A 15088-nucleotide genomic window follows, 5' to 3' on the forward strand; every position below is an offset into this window, starting at 1 on the left:
AAATAAGTATTATATACCTATATATATATATATATATATATATATATATATATATATATATATATACATATATATACATATATAAATAAAAAAAAATTATGTAAAATCAACATTATTTTAATTGAAAATTTTATTAATACATAACATTATTAATGATGCAAATATGTCATGCTCTTGTTTTAATTTGATTCATTGACAGCTAACTGTTATTAAATAAGATTTTTTTAATTAAAATAATACTGCTGATATTTTTTTGTGCATTATATATATATATATATCTGATTGATATATGGATGGATATGTGAAACTGCTAATCTAAATTTCAATTATCATCAGGAATTCACTCATCTACCGCATGCTCGTTCTATTTCAAAGAAACGCAGCCGTTTCTTGCGTCTTAAACACAAATCATGAAGCAAAAAATCCTACAACCGATGGATCTTTCTATTTATACTATTTGATAATAATGACGATATGAAGCTATGTGACAAAACTGGTAATAAAATGTTCGATCTGGAAAAATAGGGAAAAAGCTGTGTGTAATGAAAAGAACTTCGGTCCAAAGAAGGAACGAGGAAAAAGGAGACGAATTGACTTACGTGTAACGATACATCCTCTAGATGCTTGCGAATGTTCTCTTTTGTGGATTCATGCAATGCCATCGTTATCAAGATGTTCTTAATTCACGATTTCGACTAGATTCCGATGCTCAGGAACGATGACGACAGCGAAGGAGACGACGACGATAATAAACGACGCCAGGAACCGTTCTAAAGAACGGAGTAGGTAACACTGACACCTTACGCGGGCAAAATTATCTCGACTGTGTCGCGATTGGCTTCCCGTGCCGATGTTTCGCGCCCAAACCGCCGTCTGCCAATCAGCTGATCAGGCTGTGCCGCCAAATTCAGCTAACTCTCACGTTACCCATCCTTTTCTTTCTTCTAGTGCATTTTTCGATCGAAAATATTTCCAGATGAATTTCTCAATCGGGATTGCGTAAAATGGTTCGTCGAACAGAACCTTCCCACAACTCTTGACGACGTCAGTGATTTCCCGCGCGTTTTAACGAGACTGCGCGATGAGTATTGCGGTGAATCATTGCGGAGAAGGGAGACGATTCTTGTAATAGCTATAATATAATTTTAATGCAAGTTATGTAGCTGTAAATTCGTTTGAATAAATGTCACGACTTAGACAGATGAATGATTTTTTTTCTTTTCTTGTTGTTACATAGCCTCATTCTTATATATTCGTTTATATATTTAGAATCTATTCTAGGTCTATATAGTCTCGAGAGTTTATATTGTACATGAAAATCTATAATACATATAAAGTTTTGTGCATAAATATTAAATATTATAAATATTATCATAAATATACAGGATGTCCCAAAAGAATCGCCAAATATTTCATGGGTAGAGCGGACTAAACTAAGTCGAAAAGTCTTTTACCGTTTTGCAATTTTCGCAATAGTTAAAGAGATATTAATTATTAAAAATTGCCGAAAATTGGTTCAATAATTTTTTACTTCAATATACTCAACTTTATAGAAAAACTGCAAGAGACAAAAATTGTTTATTTTCTTCTCATAGAGCTTTAAAAATTTTTTCAGAATTTTTTATCAACTTTCTAGTATTGCATTTTCTTATTTTTATCAATATGAAAAAATACAGTATTAAAAAATTCTGAAAAAAATTTGAAAAAATTCTTAGAGTTTTATGAAAAAGAAATGATGACTTCTCAACTCAGTTTAGTCCGCTCTATCTGCCTATGAAATATTTGGCGATTATTTATTGACACCCTATATAACAATGTTTCTGTAATATTATAAATATTAAAGAAATTAAAAAATTAGAAAAAATAGATTAAACGTAACGCACATTAAATATTTAGATATGATATATTTATATTTTATCTTATTTCCATGTGCAGTACATTTAATCTCTATTTCTGATATTTTTTTTCTTTATAATATTTAAAATTTATTCTTGTTCAAATTCTTTTATGCGCTCAATGCATACTACAGTATAAACTCTATTTTCCAAAAATAAGATCTTAGCGCTCGACAACAATAAAATGAGATTAATGAAAGTCTAAAATGTTTTCAACTACAAATATTTGTTAAAAACAATTACAAAAGGTGATATTGTCAGAAATTTAAAAAATTGTTTGTCCATACTCGACGATTCTTTTGATGCAACCTATGGATGCGATTGACTTGACGCTTGCAACGCATAATAATTTTATCCTTGATGTTTCTCAAATGTTAAAGGACAAATAATGCTCGCAAACATTGAGTCAAATAGATACTTTATAGATTACTGTCAACTCACTTTCACAATGAGTACGTTTTGTAACTCATTGAAATGTTTTAGATGTTTTCTGTTTTATGTATCTTGTTTTAAAAAGAAAAACAAATTTATACAAGTAATATATAAAAATATGGATATGCTCGATAACTCATTTACCGAAACTATTACATCTAATTAATCGATAAAAATTTAAATTTTTCATTGATCCTTATTAATATTAAATTAACGCTACATTTATAATTGTAATCTATTTTTCTGTTAAGTGTAAAGAGTGAGACATCAGGTGATCATTGCAATAAACCATATTTATTTGAATAATAATAATTAGAATACAATAAAGAACGTTTTTAGCAGGCCAATTTCCCGGTGCTCATGAATGCTTTATGAATGTCTTCTTTATTTTAAAGGGATGCATTTCAAGATATACGCGCACCATTAAAATGTTTCCACAACAATCAATCAATATTAAAGAAATAACTATCTTTTCAATAAATGCGTATCTGCATCGTTAAAACAATTAAAAATATTGCAAATATACTGTATATAGATAAATCACGTTAAACTCTTAGGAACGATTAAAATTTCTTTTTCTTTTTTTCTTTTTCTCCATTCATGTAAACAGCATTGTTTAATTGTGTCGCTCTCGTCAGCCTAAAACAACAAAAATCCTATATCTATTTGCGTATAACTTGAGATTGCATTTGCACAATTCTGTTCAAGAGGAAAATGATTATTCATCTCAGATATTACGGCTCGGACCAGTGTTTCTTGTCATCCGTTGCGTTTGTGTGTGTATATATATGTTGGGTGTATGATACGTGTAATACGGTGTATGCGTATGCTTTAAATGGCATCAATATCGAAATCATCTTCGGAATCATTATTGGCGGCAGCGACGGTCGTAGCGGCAGCAGGTTTCGGTGTAGCCGGCGGCTGCTGTTGTTTCAGAGATTCCTGCTTGGCTCTATCGTCGTATTCGATCTAAAATGGAAAATTTTTAATGTCAGATATACCTTTTTATATCACAAAGTTATAAAAAAAATATAATACATATAAAAATAGTTTAGAATAAAGAACGCAGAAGAACAATTTTCAAAAAATTTTATAGGGCATTAGATTTAATGAGGATTGTTTTGAAGATTTCAAATCAAGCTATTTTAATTGACTTATTTTCAGAATTCTTCCAAAAAAAAAAAATTTCTATTGTACATTTAATTATAAATTAATAGAAGAATTGGACAAAATAATGAAAAAATTGAATTAAAGAATTAACGATTTTCTTAGAAGCACTTATGAACAATAATATTACCTCCACATCATCGTCTTCTTCCTCGGATTCAGACTCCTCTTCCTCTGCAACTTTCAACCATGTTAAAAATGGTGCAGCTCGATCATGAATTTCCTGCGACAGATCTTTTGAGACATATTTCTTGCTGACTTTGTTTGACCATTCATCAAATGCCTTCTCTTCTAGGATATCAGCGTCGTAAAATAACTGTAATGTATACAAATATTTTAACTTAATTTTATTAATTTTCATTAATAATTTGTGTGATAGCAGTATTTAATACTTACGGTATGTATCAATACTTTCTAATTGAATTTTCTAATAAAATTTCTTAAAATATTTCTTAATTTAAAAAAAATTTATTCTTTCACCTTGAGGATTCCGGGAACTTTCGGCATCAGTGCATCCTTATGCAGCGCGATCACTTGCTCGATTCCTCTGATCAAATATTTCTGTGCCTTAATGTCATCGTGAGTGAAGCGCAGCAGTAATACCCGGTATTTTTTCGCCTGTGCGGCAATTCCCTGATCGAACAACAGCTCGGCAAGGATCAATGGTGCCTTGGTCTTAATCTCGAGACGCTCCGCCTCGGCTACGAGCTCCTTGTGATTGTTATCAAGTTGGCCAGCATCGCGACGGCATTTGACCAGTTTGTAAAACATGTCCATGCGTTCTTTTTCGCTCTTATCAAGATCATCACTGATGGTCATACCTTTAGCACCATCCGTCAGGTCTTGAAGACGAGCTCTGACTGCTTCCTCAGATACATCTACTGCCCATTTATCATCATCTCCCTCGTCATTGATCGTTCTTTCTGGCGGTGGTTCCACCACGATGTCTCCAGAATTGTTGACGTCATTTTCTGGCGAACCAGATCGATCGTTGCCGTTAGTGGTGGCAGTAGTAGCGGCGACTGTAGCCGCAGCGTCACCGTTAGCGCGTTTCGAACGTTTGCCGCGTTTACCCTCTGTCAAAGAGCTGCCCTGTACTGCTGGATTCAAGCTCGGCGGATTTTTCAAGATGTATGTGTTCAACTTGTGATTGCTCTCAAGAAGGCCATGGTGCCCACACGCCTTGCAACCCTGTGAAATCGTGCCCTTCTTCGAACTGACCATTAATTCGGTTTCCGGATTATCGCAGGCCGGGCAAAGAACATATTTTCGAATGAAACCATCCAGCAGGTCTTGTAACTTTGTCGCATCGTGTGAGCCGTTGACGATGAAGCGTTCGTTCTTGAAGTCAAACTGTGTCTGAGCGCCCAACTCGCAACCGAAATACTTGGTCGGATATGTAGCAGGACGACCGATCGCCTTCGCTACATCCACCATGTTGACGATCACTGTTTTAATACCATTTCCTTTGCCTTCCACCTTTGCCTGGATCCGCGGCATCTTATAACGATAAAAAGCATCGCTGACATTGCGATTGACGTTTACGCTCCCCATGGTGACCGATGTTTCCGCCTTCTCTTGCTCTTAACGAACTTTATTTCTCCGATAGACAATGATCTCTGATGAGACGTCGTTGTGAAAGTATTAATGAATCGAAACGAAAAAATCGCCTCTTAAGCAGCTCGTGAAGTGATGTCAAATCCGCTCTATTCAATCTTTCTTTCTTCTCTTTCTCAAGTGGGTAACGTCTTCGTCCTGGTTCTTCTAAATCCCCTCTGTCGCACGTTTCCAGCCAGCGGCAGTTTGGTAGCTGGCGGCGGCCAGTAGCAGGCGATGATTGCTACCTGCTCGTGGTAGCTCGTAACAGCAGCGTGTCGAGTCAGGGTGGTTCTTCCTCTTCTCAGGATTGTAGTTCTTGTTAGCGGTAAGGCGTGCCGCGCCGCTACCCGCTGACGCCAGTCACGTTTCTCTGAATGGCTGTAGCTTCCGATGTCTATTACTGTAGAAAAAAAAGCCTTGTCTTTAATATCATAGTAACTCAAATTGCCCTTAATGATTTTAATTTACTAAAAATTAAAAACAATTATTAGACATTTTCAAACAAGTTTATTTTAATAACTGTAATTCAACCTTTTCCAACGTTTTTAAATATTTCTTAGCATTCCAAATTTGAGCAGAAATTACAGCGTATTTTTAAAGAATAGTATTAATTTTCTCAACAAAATTTAAGATAAAAAAATTGACACTAACCAGATTGACTCACAAACCTGGAAAATTTTGAGGTCCTGTGTTTGGGCAGGACCAGGTGAAGATTTAGAAATCGTTGGGTAGTATCTTGATGCCTCGGGTGTTGCCTCGGTTTGGCGGTGGCGGGCGGGGTAGGGGGGTAGTCCTCAATGATCATACACGCTGCCTGTCCGTCGCTGGTCGCCTTAAGAAACCCTGGCAATCTGTGGTACCAGGTTGATAGTGATGTTAACTCGCCGGTTAACTCGTCGCACGAAAACAAACAGTCGTGGGTAGTGATGGTGTTGCCGTTTGATGATCGCCAGTCAGATAATAATGTTCTACTATCGCCGCCGCCTTTGCTACACGCCGATCCTTTCCCTCTGGATGATATCCTGGATGTTTCTATGAAGAAGAACGAAACAATCTTGAAGATGTACTAATCAGTTTCTTCATTTTTGATTTTCATTGGATTATAACTTCCATATATAATTCTATTTTTTACATTTCTAATTTTAATTTCTTTAAATTATCCTACTAAAATAGAGATATTATTTTATACATTTGGGGTTCTAGATTTAAAAAAAATCAAAAGAAATTAGAATTTAGTAATTTTTTAAATACAAATTTGAGGAATTTAAAGAACTTAAGGAACTTATTACAAGTGTTTCTTGAAATTTATTTGAACATACAAAAGAAAATTTAATATTAAATTTTTTAAAGAAAAAATATAATTTTTTAATTTGAAAAATCATTTTTATAGAGTTTGAAACTAAAATGTATTTGCTTAGCATATCTACCAACTTTAATTATAACTTTAATTATAACATAATATTATTTCTATTCTTATTATTTTTCCCTTTAACCTGGATCTTGTTGGGATCATTTCAATGGTAGGATTGCGGATGTATTCCGGATGCAAAGGAAGATAGGTAAATCTTGCGGACTGCTCTTATCCATGCGAGTTAGTGGTCTGCTAAAAGCATTCACGAAAGATGCAAAACCATGAGGATGAAATTCAAGATAATTTTCAGACATGGACGATCATCGGACCGGTGTACGTATCATCTGGCTAGAATGCTAACGATCATCCGGATGATTTTCATGCGGGACAAACCATATTAGGAACATGATAGCGATGATCGCTAAATCGAACTGAATGTCCTTGAAGTTGCGGAAATGAAAATTGCGACGAGCAGATTTAATCTTTTTCGATAATCGAACAAATGCAGCCATAATAAATGAACATTCGCTCGAAATATGATTGCGCGGAAGTATACATATATAATAAATGAAGGGGTAAGCTAGATAGCTATCTATGGGTAAGCTACTGTCATAAACATATGTTTGCGACGTACTCGATTTCTTCAGACTTATTTGAATGTTATTCATTCGATCGTTTGATTCCGTTTGATTTTGTTTTCTAAATAATGACTACGTTAAGATAATTAATTTTTCATAATAATAAAATATTCGTAGGTGCTCTTCGTGAAATTAGAGCAAAGAATTGTTTTTTTTTATATATAATTACTTCGTTTAAAAGTTTGTATACAGATTTACACAAGGGATTTACACCGTTGTTATAAGTAATTAAATTAATATCCCTCTTAATACTATAAAGAATAGTACTTCTCGAGGGACATCTCGTCTATCGATTTAGTACTCGAGATATCTGAGAATGCGATTTGCTCGTGTTTCAATCGTAGTAATGTAAATGGTGTGTAATTCTGCACCCGATTGCAACCGGTGTCTGTTGTTTACAATAACTGTGCGTTATTAATATTGATTCTTGCGCTCCATTTACCGTGCTATAAGCGGCGCATTCGTGGCTACTGTTAAGATATCTCAAGGCGAATCAAAGACGTAGCAATAACTCTTAAGATAGACTGAATTACATTTTAACAAAGGCATCAATGGACCGCGAGAATCAATTGGAATAATATTTCGAACGTTGCTCTTGTGATTTAACAATAGAATTTTTTTTCTTTCAGGAAACGAAACGTCTTAAATTTGATTCACGCATTGGAACCACAGAACTTTTGTCTTCCCATTCCCTAGTGACTAAATGCAGCAATAATCTAATAGCAAATCTCGGTTAACCCATTCGTGAGGTGATAATTGCTCAGGGGAACTAATTCTCTCGTAGAAGGTCCGTGCACCGGAAATGGTGTTACCTGCTCGGTACAGACGCATAAGTCGTGATTTGCGACGGTGACGCGGCTGCTGTCGTTGATTGCCAGATGTACCCAGACTTGTTCCTCTTCTCCAACAGCACCCTCGTGAGCAGAGAGATACGTTGAAAAAGGACGAGGCTCGAAGACAGAAAAAGAGAGAGAAAGAGTGGAAAAAGTAGAGCAGGTCTGTCGCGTCGCCGAGAGAGAATCGATTCTCGCGCAGGGGGTAGTTCGCGAGAAAGAGAGAGGAGAGAGAGAGCTCAGGAGGTCGGCCTCTCGCTAGCGCAACTAGAGTGCTACTCGTCTCTTCGTAGTCTGACGGCTCTCGGGACCTCGGATCGGCCTACCCCGTGGCGCGCACGCGTCCTTTAGCCGCTGTATATTGATCGGACGACGACGACGCCGATCCGGATGCCGACGTCGCCTTTTCTAAGGAGAGAGCAGCCTTCGGGCAAGGTCACTCTACTCTACTCTCAAATGGTTATAACCGGCCCGGAATCGAGAACTCTTATTTAACAAATTGTGGAATTAAGATCTGTGTGTGCGTGAAATTAAATTTTAATCCCGTGACATAATTTATATTAAATTAACGTTGAAATAAAATTTCTTTGCAGTTGATTATGATCCTAGTCATGCGACCTGCGAATAGGAAAGACCTAAGAAGAAATCTTGTGAGATAGGTCGGGGTGAGTTGACCCAGGTTCAGAACGCATTATGGATTGAGCCATCCGGTTCTCTGTTTACTGTATTAATTATATATTAGGTGTCTGATTAAATGAAGTAATAAACATGCTTTTCGGTAATCAGTGTAATTAATATGACGAATAATTTAATCTTCCATCAGCTAAGTTGAACTTTAAAGGCAAAATTCTGATAAATAAATACAAATCTGTAAAAAATAAGTAAAATATAATTCAATTTTTATGATAATAAAAATTCGTTAAAAGCTTTCACAAATGTAAATAAGAATTTTTTAGATTTGTATATAATTCAGAAAAATAAGAATCTAAACTGAAACTTATGTTGCTGATGGAAAATGGAAAATTCAACATGATCGATGGAGGATTAATAATCTCATTTTTAATAGTAATCTAACATTCTTTTGATATTTGAATATTTCTGTATTTCAATACAAAACAGATTCTTTACATAATTTGCATAAAAATTTATTTAATACAAATTCCGTTTGAATTGATGAATCTAAGATCAGCATTTCAACATTTGCATTTACGTAGTTTTGTATTCAATGAGTTTTAGATTTAATTTTTCAAAAAAAAACTTACTTTTCATTACAAATTATTTGCTTGTTAAATATAAAGTTGGACAATGTATTAGATTCTCGCGACCAGTTTTAACAACGAAACAAGTCTGTTTAGGAATTCTCCGTTCAGAAGGATGTTCTTGATACACCGTAATTATTGGCCAGGCGATCCTCGATAAATACTTTCCTTGGCGAAACTCGTTCTGGTATACTTGCCTCTGCTCGCGATTCGGATTCGGAGAAAGTGAGAACATGGAACACATAACATTACTTCATCGTTATGACCAAGATACATACGTATACGCATGTTCTAATGTAATGGTTCATATTCTTATGAAGAAAATGGAGTTTCGATGCGTCCTTTCGAATTGCAAAAGCATTTACAAGAAATTCGATTGTATAACTTGATGAAACTTACAAAAAATGAACGAATTTACTAGAATTTTTATAACTTCATTGATTAACACCTAGTAAATTTTCTCATTTTTGTAATTTTCATCAAGCTGCATAATGCACAATCGAACTCCAGAATCATTTCGTCAGTGAGATAAACTCTAGAAAAATGTCCTTCACCAAAGTTCATGAAAATTCTATGATTCGCGAGGAGAGTTTGAGAACCGCTGTCGCCTGATAAAGCGGTATTATTTTGCATCGTTATCGAGAACTGTATATATACTTGAGGGTCAAAGTAGCAGACCATCTTGGCCAGATAAACGCAGAAAAAAAAACATTTATCAGTCATGGACAAAGGAAGAAGATTTAGAATTAATCCCGCCTGACGCAATTGTCTTCAAATATTTCTAGAATTTCAAAAACTGGATGCTTTCCAGCGTTCGCATTCTCGAAAAATATTGCATATAAAAATACAATTGTAAACATTACGTATATATTATAAATTATTTCTCCAGTATTTTTTGTATGTGATATTTTTCGAAAATAAGAATAAATAAAATAAATTAAATTAAAACGAAAATAAATAAAACGCTTGGAAAATGGGAAATATTCGACATTTTCTACTTATTGTTATTACATAATTTTTTGTAATCTCGATGAAGCTTTAATCCTTATTTTTGTATTTAATCTCGTCGAGTCAAGATTTTCTTATCTGTATATGATTCTTTATATCTTCTGTACGCATATAAAAAATATAAACGATACCTGATAACATGAATGTCTTTTTTCGAAGCAGACTTTTTGAAACTCAAAGAACCTTTTCAAATTTGACAAACTGACGACCGATACTGCGTGCACTCGAGGAAGTCTGTATTTGTCGATCGTATTTACAAACATGAGCCAGGCGAGTTATTGCCGATCGTGACGAGGTTGAACAACACGGGCTAGAAAATCGCGCCGAAAGAATATTATCTGCGATTTTTTTATCGACGTATTTGCAGTATACATATCTACAGCTATGTAATCTAATCACAGCATATATTGCATGTCTCCGAACTAACATTGTTATCGGAAAATTGGACTGGAAATGTACTGGGGAAAATAAGCGAGATATTGTATGACAACTAGATTGACTTTTACAAAATTGGATTTAATTTTTACGTCAATCTCTAATAAAAACTCAATAAAATTCGTTACAAAATCGACCAGATTTATGGAAAACTTTTCGATTAGTCAGCATTGTTGTTATTGACATTAATGCAGCAAACGTATACTGTGATTAATTATACATGTATCGTAACATTAGCGTTGATAAATAAATAGCGAATCGCTATTGAATTCTTGATTATTAGATGACGCAGCAATATGTAATTCGCATATTAATGCAAACGTCACGCAAACATTTGTTGCTTGTTCCTTTTTTTTACAATGTTTCAATGAATCAGATGGTAATATAAAATTAATATTTTCTTTCGTTCAATATGATAAAATAATAAAAGCGCAATATGCACGAATATCAGAAGAAACACATTCCGTTATCTTTACAATTAAAATGGCAGTTAAAGCGAGAAGTCAATTCTGCCAGGTCATTTAATTATCTCTTAAAGTGTATATAATTGTCAAACTATTACTACGAGAGTTACAAAAATGTGTAACAAAATACGTAAAAAGAAAAATGCTAATAATAACAAACTGAAGGGACAAAATAAATTTAGTGAATTTTTCGAAAGCTTGTATAAGGATTAAACTTTTTAAATCATATCGTATGGGAATTCGATCAAAATATAAGTACTTAAAAAATACAGAATAATACATTCTATGAATCTGTGAATTTTACGTACAAATTTTAAACAAAGAACGATATTAAGCTCTTATATTATTTAATAAACTCATTTCAATACCATGCTTATAAATAATTCATCTTTTCAATGTATTTTTTAGTTTGAAAAAATACGACACAATTATTTGTAACAAATTCAGGACGCATTCCGTAATAATATAACTGGCTGTATACCGTATTTAAAACGACTTTCCTTTGCATTTGATTACAAAATGTTAGAAATGTCAATGCTGATAAATTGTACTCGTCGGATATTAGCAGTTCCTGCTCGCGTGTAGAACAAATTGCTAGTTCTCTCGTTACAAAAGAGAGAAATAAATTCCTTATTGTGGCCACGGATACGCGTCAGAGATGCGATAGGCTAGGTGGAGAAGTGCTCGCTAAAATAGATCTTGTTTTCGCTGCACTTGCTACACACTGTGCTTCTCTTTCCCTCCCCTTCTATACATTCGTCCTATTCTCGATGCAGAGAGTACAGGAGCTACCAAATTACAAAACGCGAATTACTTGAAGTGAAAACATATGTTCAACGTCTATTTCTATCAAATTAATTTTAAATTCATTTAATTTAATCTTTACTTTTTTCTAATGTTAAAATTAGAAAAATAGAAAAAAATAAATTAAACTGAAATTAAAGTGAATTCTTTTATTGCATTGGATTTTCTTTTATTGCACTGTATTTGCGCCTTCTCGCTTTCGCCAAATTTTAAACATCTACCTATTTCAATAATTATAAAGAATATACATTAGTTCAGTAATAAAAAACTCTTTTGGTAAAAATTAGGCCTGTTCTTTTTTAACTAAATTTCTTGCAGAGTTCTATTCTCTTTTTTTTTCATATTGGAAAGATAAAAGATGAACAAGAAGTTCAGCTAAAAGGAACTATGGACAAAACGAATAAAGAGATCAGTTTGTTTAATTGCATTCGTCCCTTTCTCTATTCTTTCTATCGAAGAATCTAGATCTGAAGAGTTTTTTATTCTGTTTTTTTCCATTTTTGTGTTTTTTTCCATGGAATTTTCCATAGAAAGTATGCATTTACATTAAGCAACCTATTTTTGCATCAGGTCTAGTAGTAATACAGCTGAAAATAACAGGAAAAACGCGGATTAAAGAATTCAATATTGAACAATATTGAGATCTTATAACAAAGTCTGGCTTTGAGATAACAACTTGATTGGCTTCATCGTTTTTATCAATAAATTGAAATGAGTAAAATACTCTCTAAATTCTATGGAATGGAATCTCTCTAAAAATTAAAAATTGAGTCTTAAATAAAAAAATTTTTAACAATGAGGTTCACTTTTCAGAGAGTAAGATTAAGATCATTCTAATACTTGTTTCTACCAATGTAGATTAACTTTAATTTCAGTTCAAGTTACTTTTCATCTTTTTCCTATTCTTAAAACTAGAAAAAAATGAATAAGTTAAACTAGGATTAAAGTTAATCTAAGTTGGTGGAAAAAAATGGATATAAATTTTGAAGAATATAAGTTAGAATAAGATAGCATACATAAAAAGACGCAGTTCATATACTCTTCTTCCTCATTCTTGTTTTGACAAAATCGCTCATGGCAAGACTCTCACGTTACAGAATCTCAGGACCGGCTTCGAAAAGGATCGTTTCCTCCGTCAGTGCGGCACGCACGCGAGTCGTCATCATTACGTCGTCCAATGCAAACGGTAAGGAAGAGAGAGAGAGAGGGAAATGCTCATTTCCGCAGAAGAGCGAGGGATCCACGGCTGGCACGGCTCGCTCATGTTTGCACGCACGCACGCACGCACGCACGCACGCCCCGTCGTGTCCAAAATGGCTGGTCGCTAAAATTAGAGAGCGAGCGAGCACGAGCAACATGGGCGCAGAGAGGTTATGGTTATATCAGGAGAAAAAAAAATAATTGGCAATTCGATCGACGCGATTGACGTTAAATCGATATCGATTGAACCGTCGTCGTCGAGTCGGCGAATCTCTTGGACCGTTAAAATTCGAGGAAGTCCGAGAGGCGAGGAGAAACTTACCTCGTTGTCGAAGTAAAGTCATATAAGATGGTATCGCCCTGCTGGACGGCCGCTTTCTAGCGTGAAAATCCTCCGCTCGGGGAAGCCGAGATTCGAGACAGATGGATCGCCTTTCCTAGCCGGGAGCAACCCGATACGTGTCACGATACGTGAAAGGTTCCTCGCTGCCGTTATCGAGGTTGAATTTGCGAGATGGCTCGCTTGCGCGAGAAAAGGAGAGAATGGAGGAGATAAGGACAGAGCCGGTCTTCTGATGACTCCTACGTCGTCGCTCCTGGTTGCCCTCCGGCGCCGTCAACGAGTTTCCTCTAATGACCGTAAATCGCGTAGAGAACGACTCTCGATCGATGAGAATTCAAAAAGACGTGTACTGGCACTGATCAAAAACGTTACGAGTCACATTTGCTGCGCGATGACTAGTATGGCTACTACTTGAGCTTGAAGTTTACCTTCAATCCTGAACGATCTGAACGCAGCCGCGAGTGTACGCGAGTTGCGAGCGCCATAAAGGCTGCTTGTTGAGTGATAATTCCGCCGTGTATGATTCGTCGGTATACGATTGTCATCATCATGTTATTGACAATCGGTTATGGATTTCGCTTGTTTATTACTTGATAAAATTATCGTGACTATCAAGCGGGCTGCGGGGAAGATGTAATTGAAAAAATATCTAAAAATATATTGATAAAAATTTCATATCGATATTATTGATATGAATTTAATTTCCAATCGTCGACATAAGCAGACATAAATATCTGAATAATTGAATTTACTGCAGTATTAAATTCATGATTAGTTTGTAGAATGCATATTTACGATATAATAATATTATACGATTTAATAATATTACATATTATATGCCGCAAAATTACATTTTTTTAATTACTAGTATGGATATTCAATAAATAAAAATCAAATAATTACTTATCAAATTACTTATACAAATCTTAAGTATGTTTATGTACATATATTATGAAATATCTTATAAAGAGTCAATAATAAAGCATAAAATTAATATTATATCATCTAAATTTTAACACTGTAACACTGTAAATTTTTACAAAATCATTGTTAGTTTCTAATCTTTATAATAATTCAGTATGTAACTCTTCGATATTGACTTTGTGTGCGATTATGAATTATGAAATCAAATACTGCAGTCTCTATTTTCATGCTGCGAATACATATTATATTAGTCTTATATGTGACTGTATAGTCTTTACGTTATATACAGATAACACGTAGTATATTTTGATATACTATAATGTTTAAAATAAAATTTTTCGCTAACATTCATTATTATTATATTATTCATATCGGCTATCGTTTGTTATTGTCATGTTTCGCTAATAAGTTTATCATAAGAATTAATGTATTAATAAGAGCTTTCAAGTTATGAATGCAACAGCAGTTCTATTTATAAAAAACTGAAAAAATCTTCTCTATTATTTTGTAACGATCGCAACAATTAACACGATATTATTTATATCAGAGAAAAATCTGAGAGAGGACATGACGGCCCAAAACCTGTAACCGTAAAATGCTGCCGCGCACTACTGTCCTCTGACAAAGTGGATGTAAACTACATAGCAACGTCTACTTTTCTTAGGATATATTCTCCATTTTTCAAGACTGGAGATGATAAATCGATGCCTAAGGACTTAATATATAGTTTTCACTT

The 15088-nt window shown here is 34.4% G+C and overlaps 2 protein-coding genes across 2 annotated transcripts in view; both read right to left on the reverse strand.

Annotated features, from left to right (window-relative positions):
* Nucleotides 1–662, reverse strand: part of LOC105620921 (ribonucleoside-diphosphate reductase subunit M2 B) — a 5031-nt gene extending 4369 nt beyond the window's left edge. Inside the window, 1 exon segment of the mRNA XM_012202398.1 lies at nucleotides 600–662. Coding sequence (XP_012057788.1) covers nucleotides 600–662 — 63 coding nt within the window.
* Nucleotides 663–2909: 2247 nt separating this feature from the next.
* On the reverse strand, nucleotides 2910–5048 carry LOC105620872 (eukaryotic translation initiation factor 5). Its single transcript, XM_012202348.1, has 3 exons — nucleotides 3975–5048; nucleotides 3625–3810; nucleotides 2910–3296 (listed from the first exon to the last, which is right to left on the reverse strand). The coding sequence occupies exons 1-3, from the start codon at nucleotides 5046–5048 to the stop codon at nucleotides 3159–3161; spliced, it is 1398 nt and encodes a 465-aa protein (XP_012057738.1). The 3' UTR covers nucleotides 2910–3158.
* Nucleotides 5049–15088: the final 10040 nt, after the last annotated feature.

The sequence above is a fragment of the Atta cephalotes genome (assembly GCF_000143395.1).
Source record: "Atta cephalotes unplaced genomic scaffold scaffold00030, whole genome shotgun sequence".
In the NCBI taxonomy this organism is placed as follows: Eukaryota; Metazoa; Arthropoda; class Insecta; order Hymenoptera; family Formicidae; genus Atta; species Atta cephalotes.

Bases quoted from the DNA above. Each gene is read 5' to 3' on its own strand.
- LOC105620872 (XM_012202348.1), bottom strand. From the start codon at position 5,048: ATGGGGAGCGTAAACGTCAATCGCAATGTCAGCGATGCTTTTTATCGT. The intron at 3,811-3,974 runs GTGAAAGAATAA...TATACATTACAG, and splicing joins AAGTTCCCGGAATCCTCAAG to TTATTTTACGACGCTGATAT. The intron at 3,297-3,624 runs GTAATATTATTG...TTTCCATTTTAG, and splicing joins AAGAAGACGATGATGTGGAG to ATCGAATACGACGATAGAGC.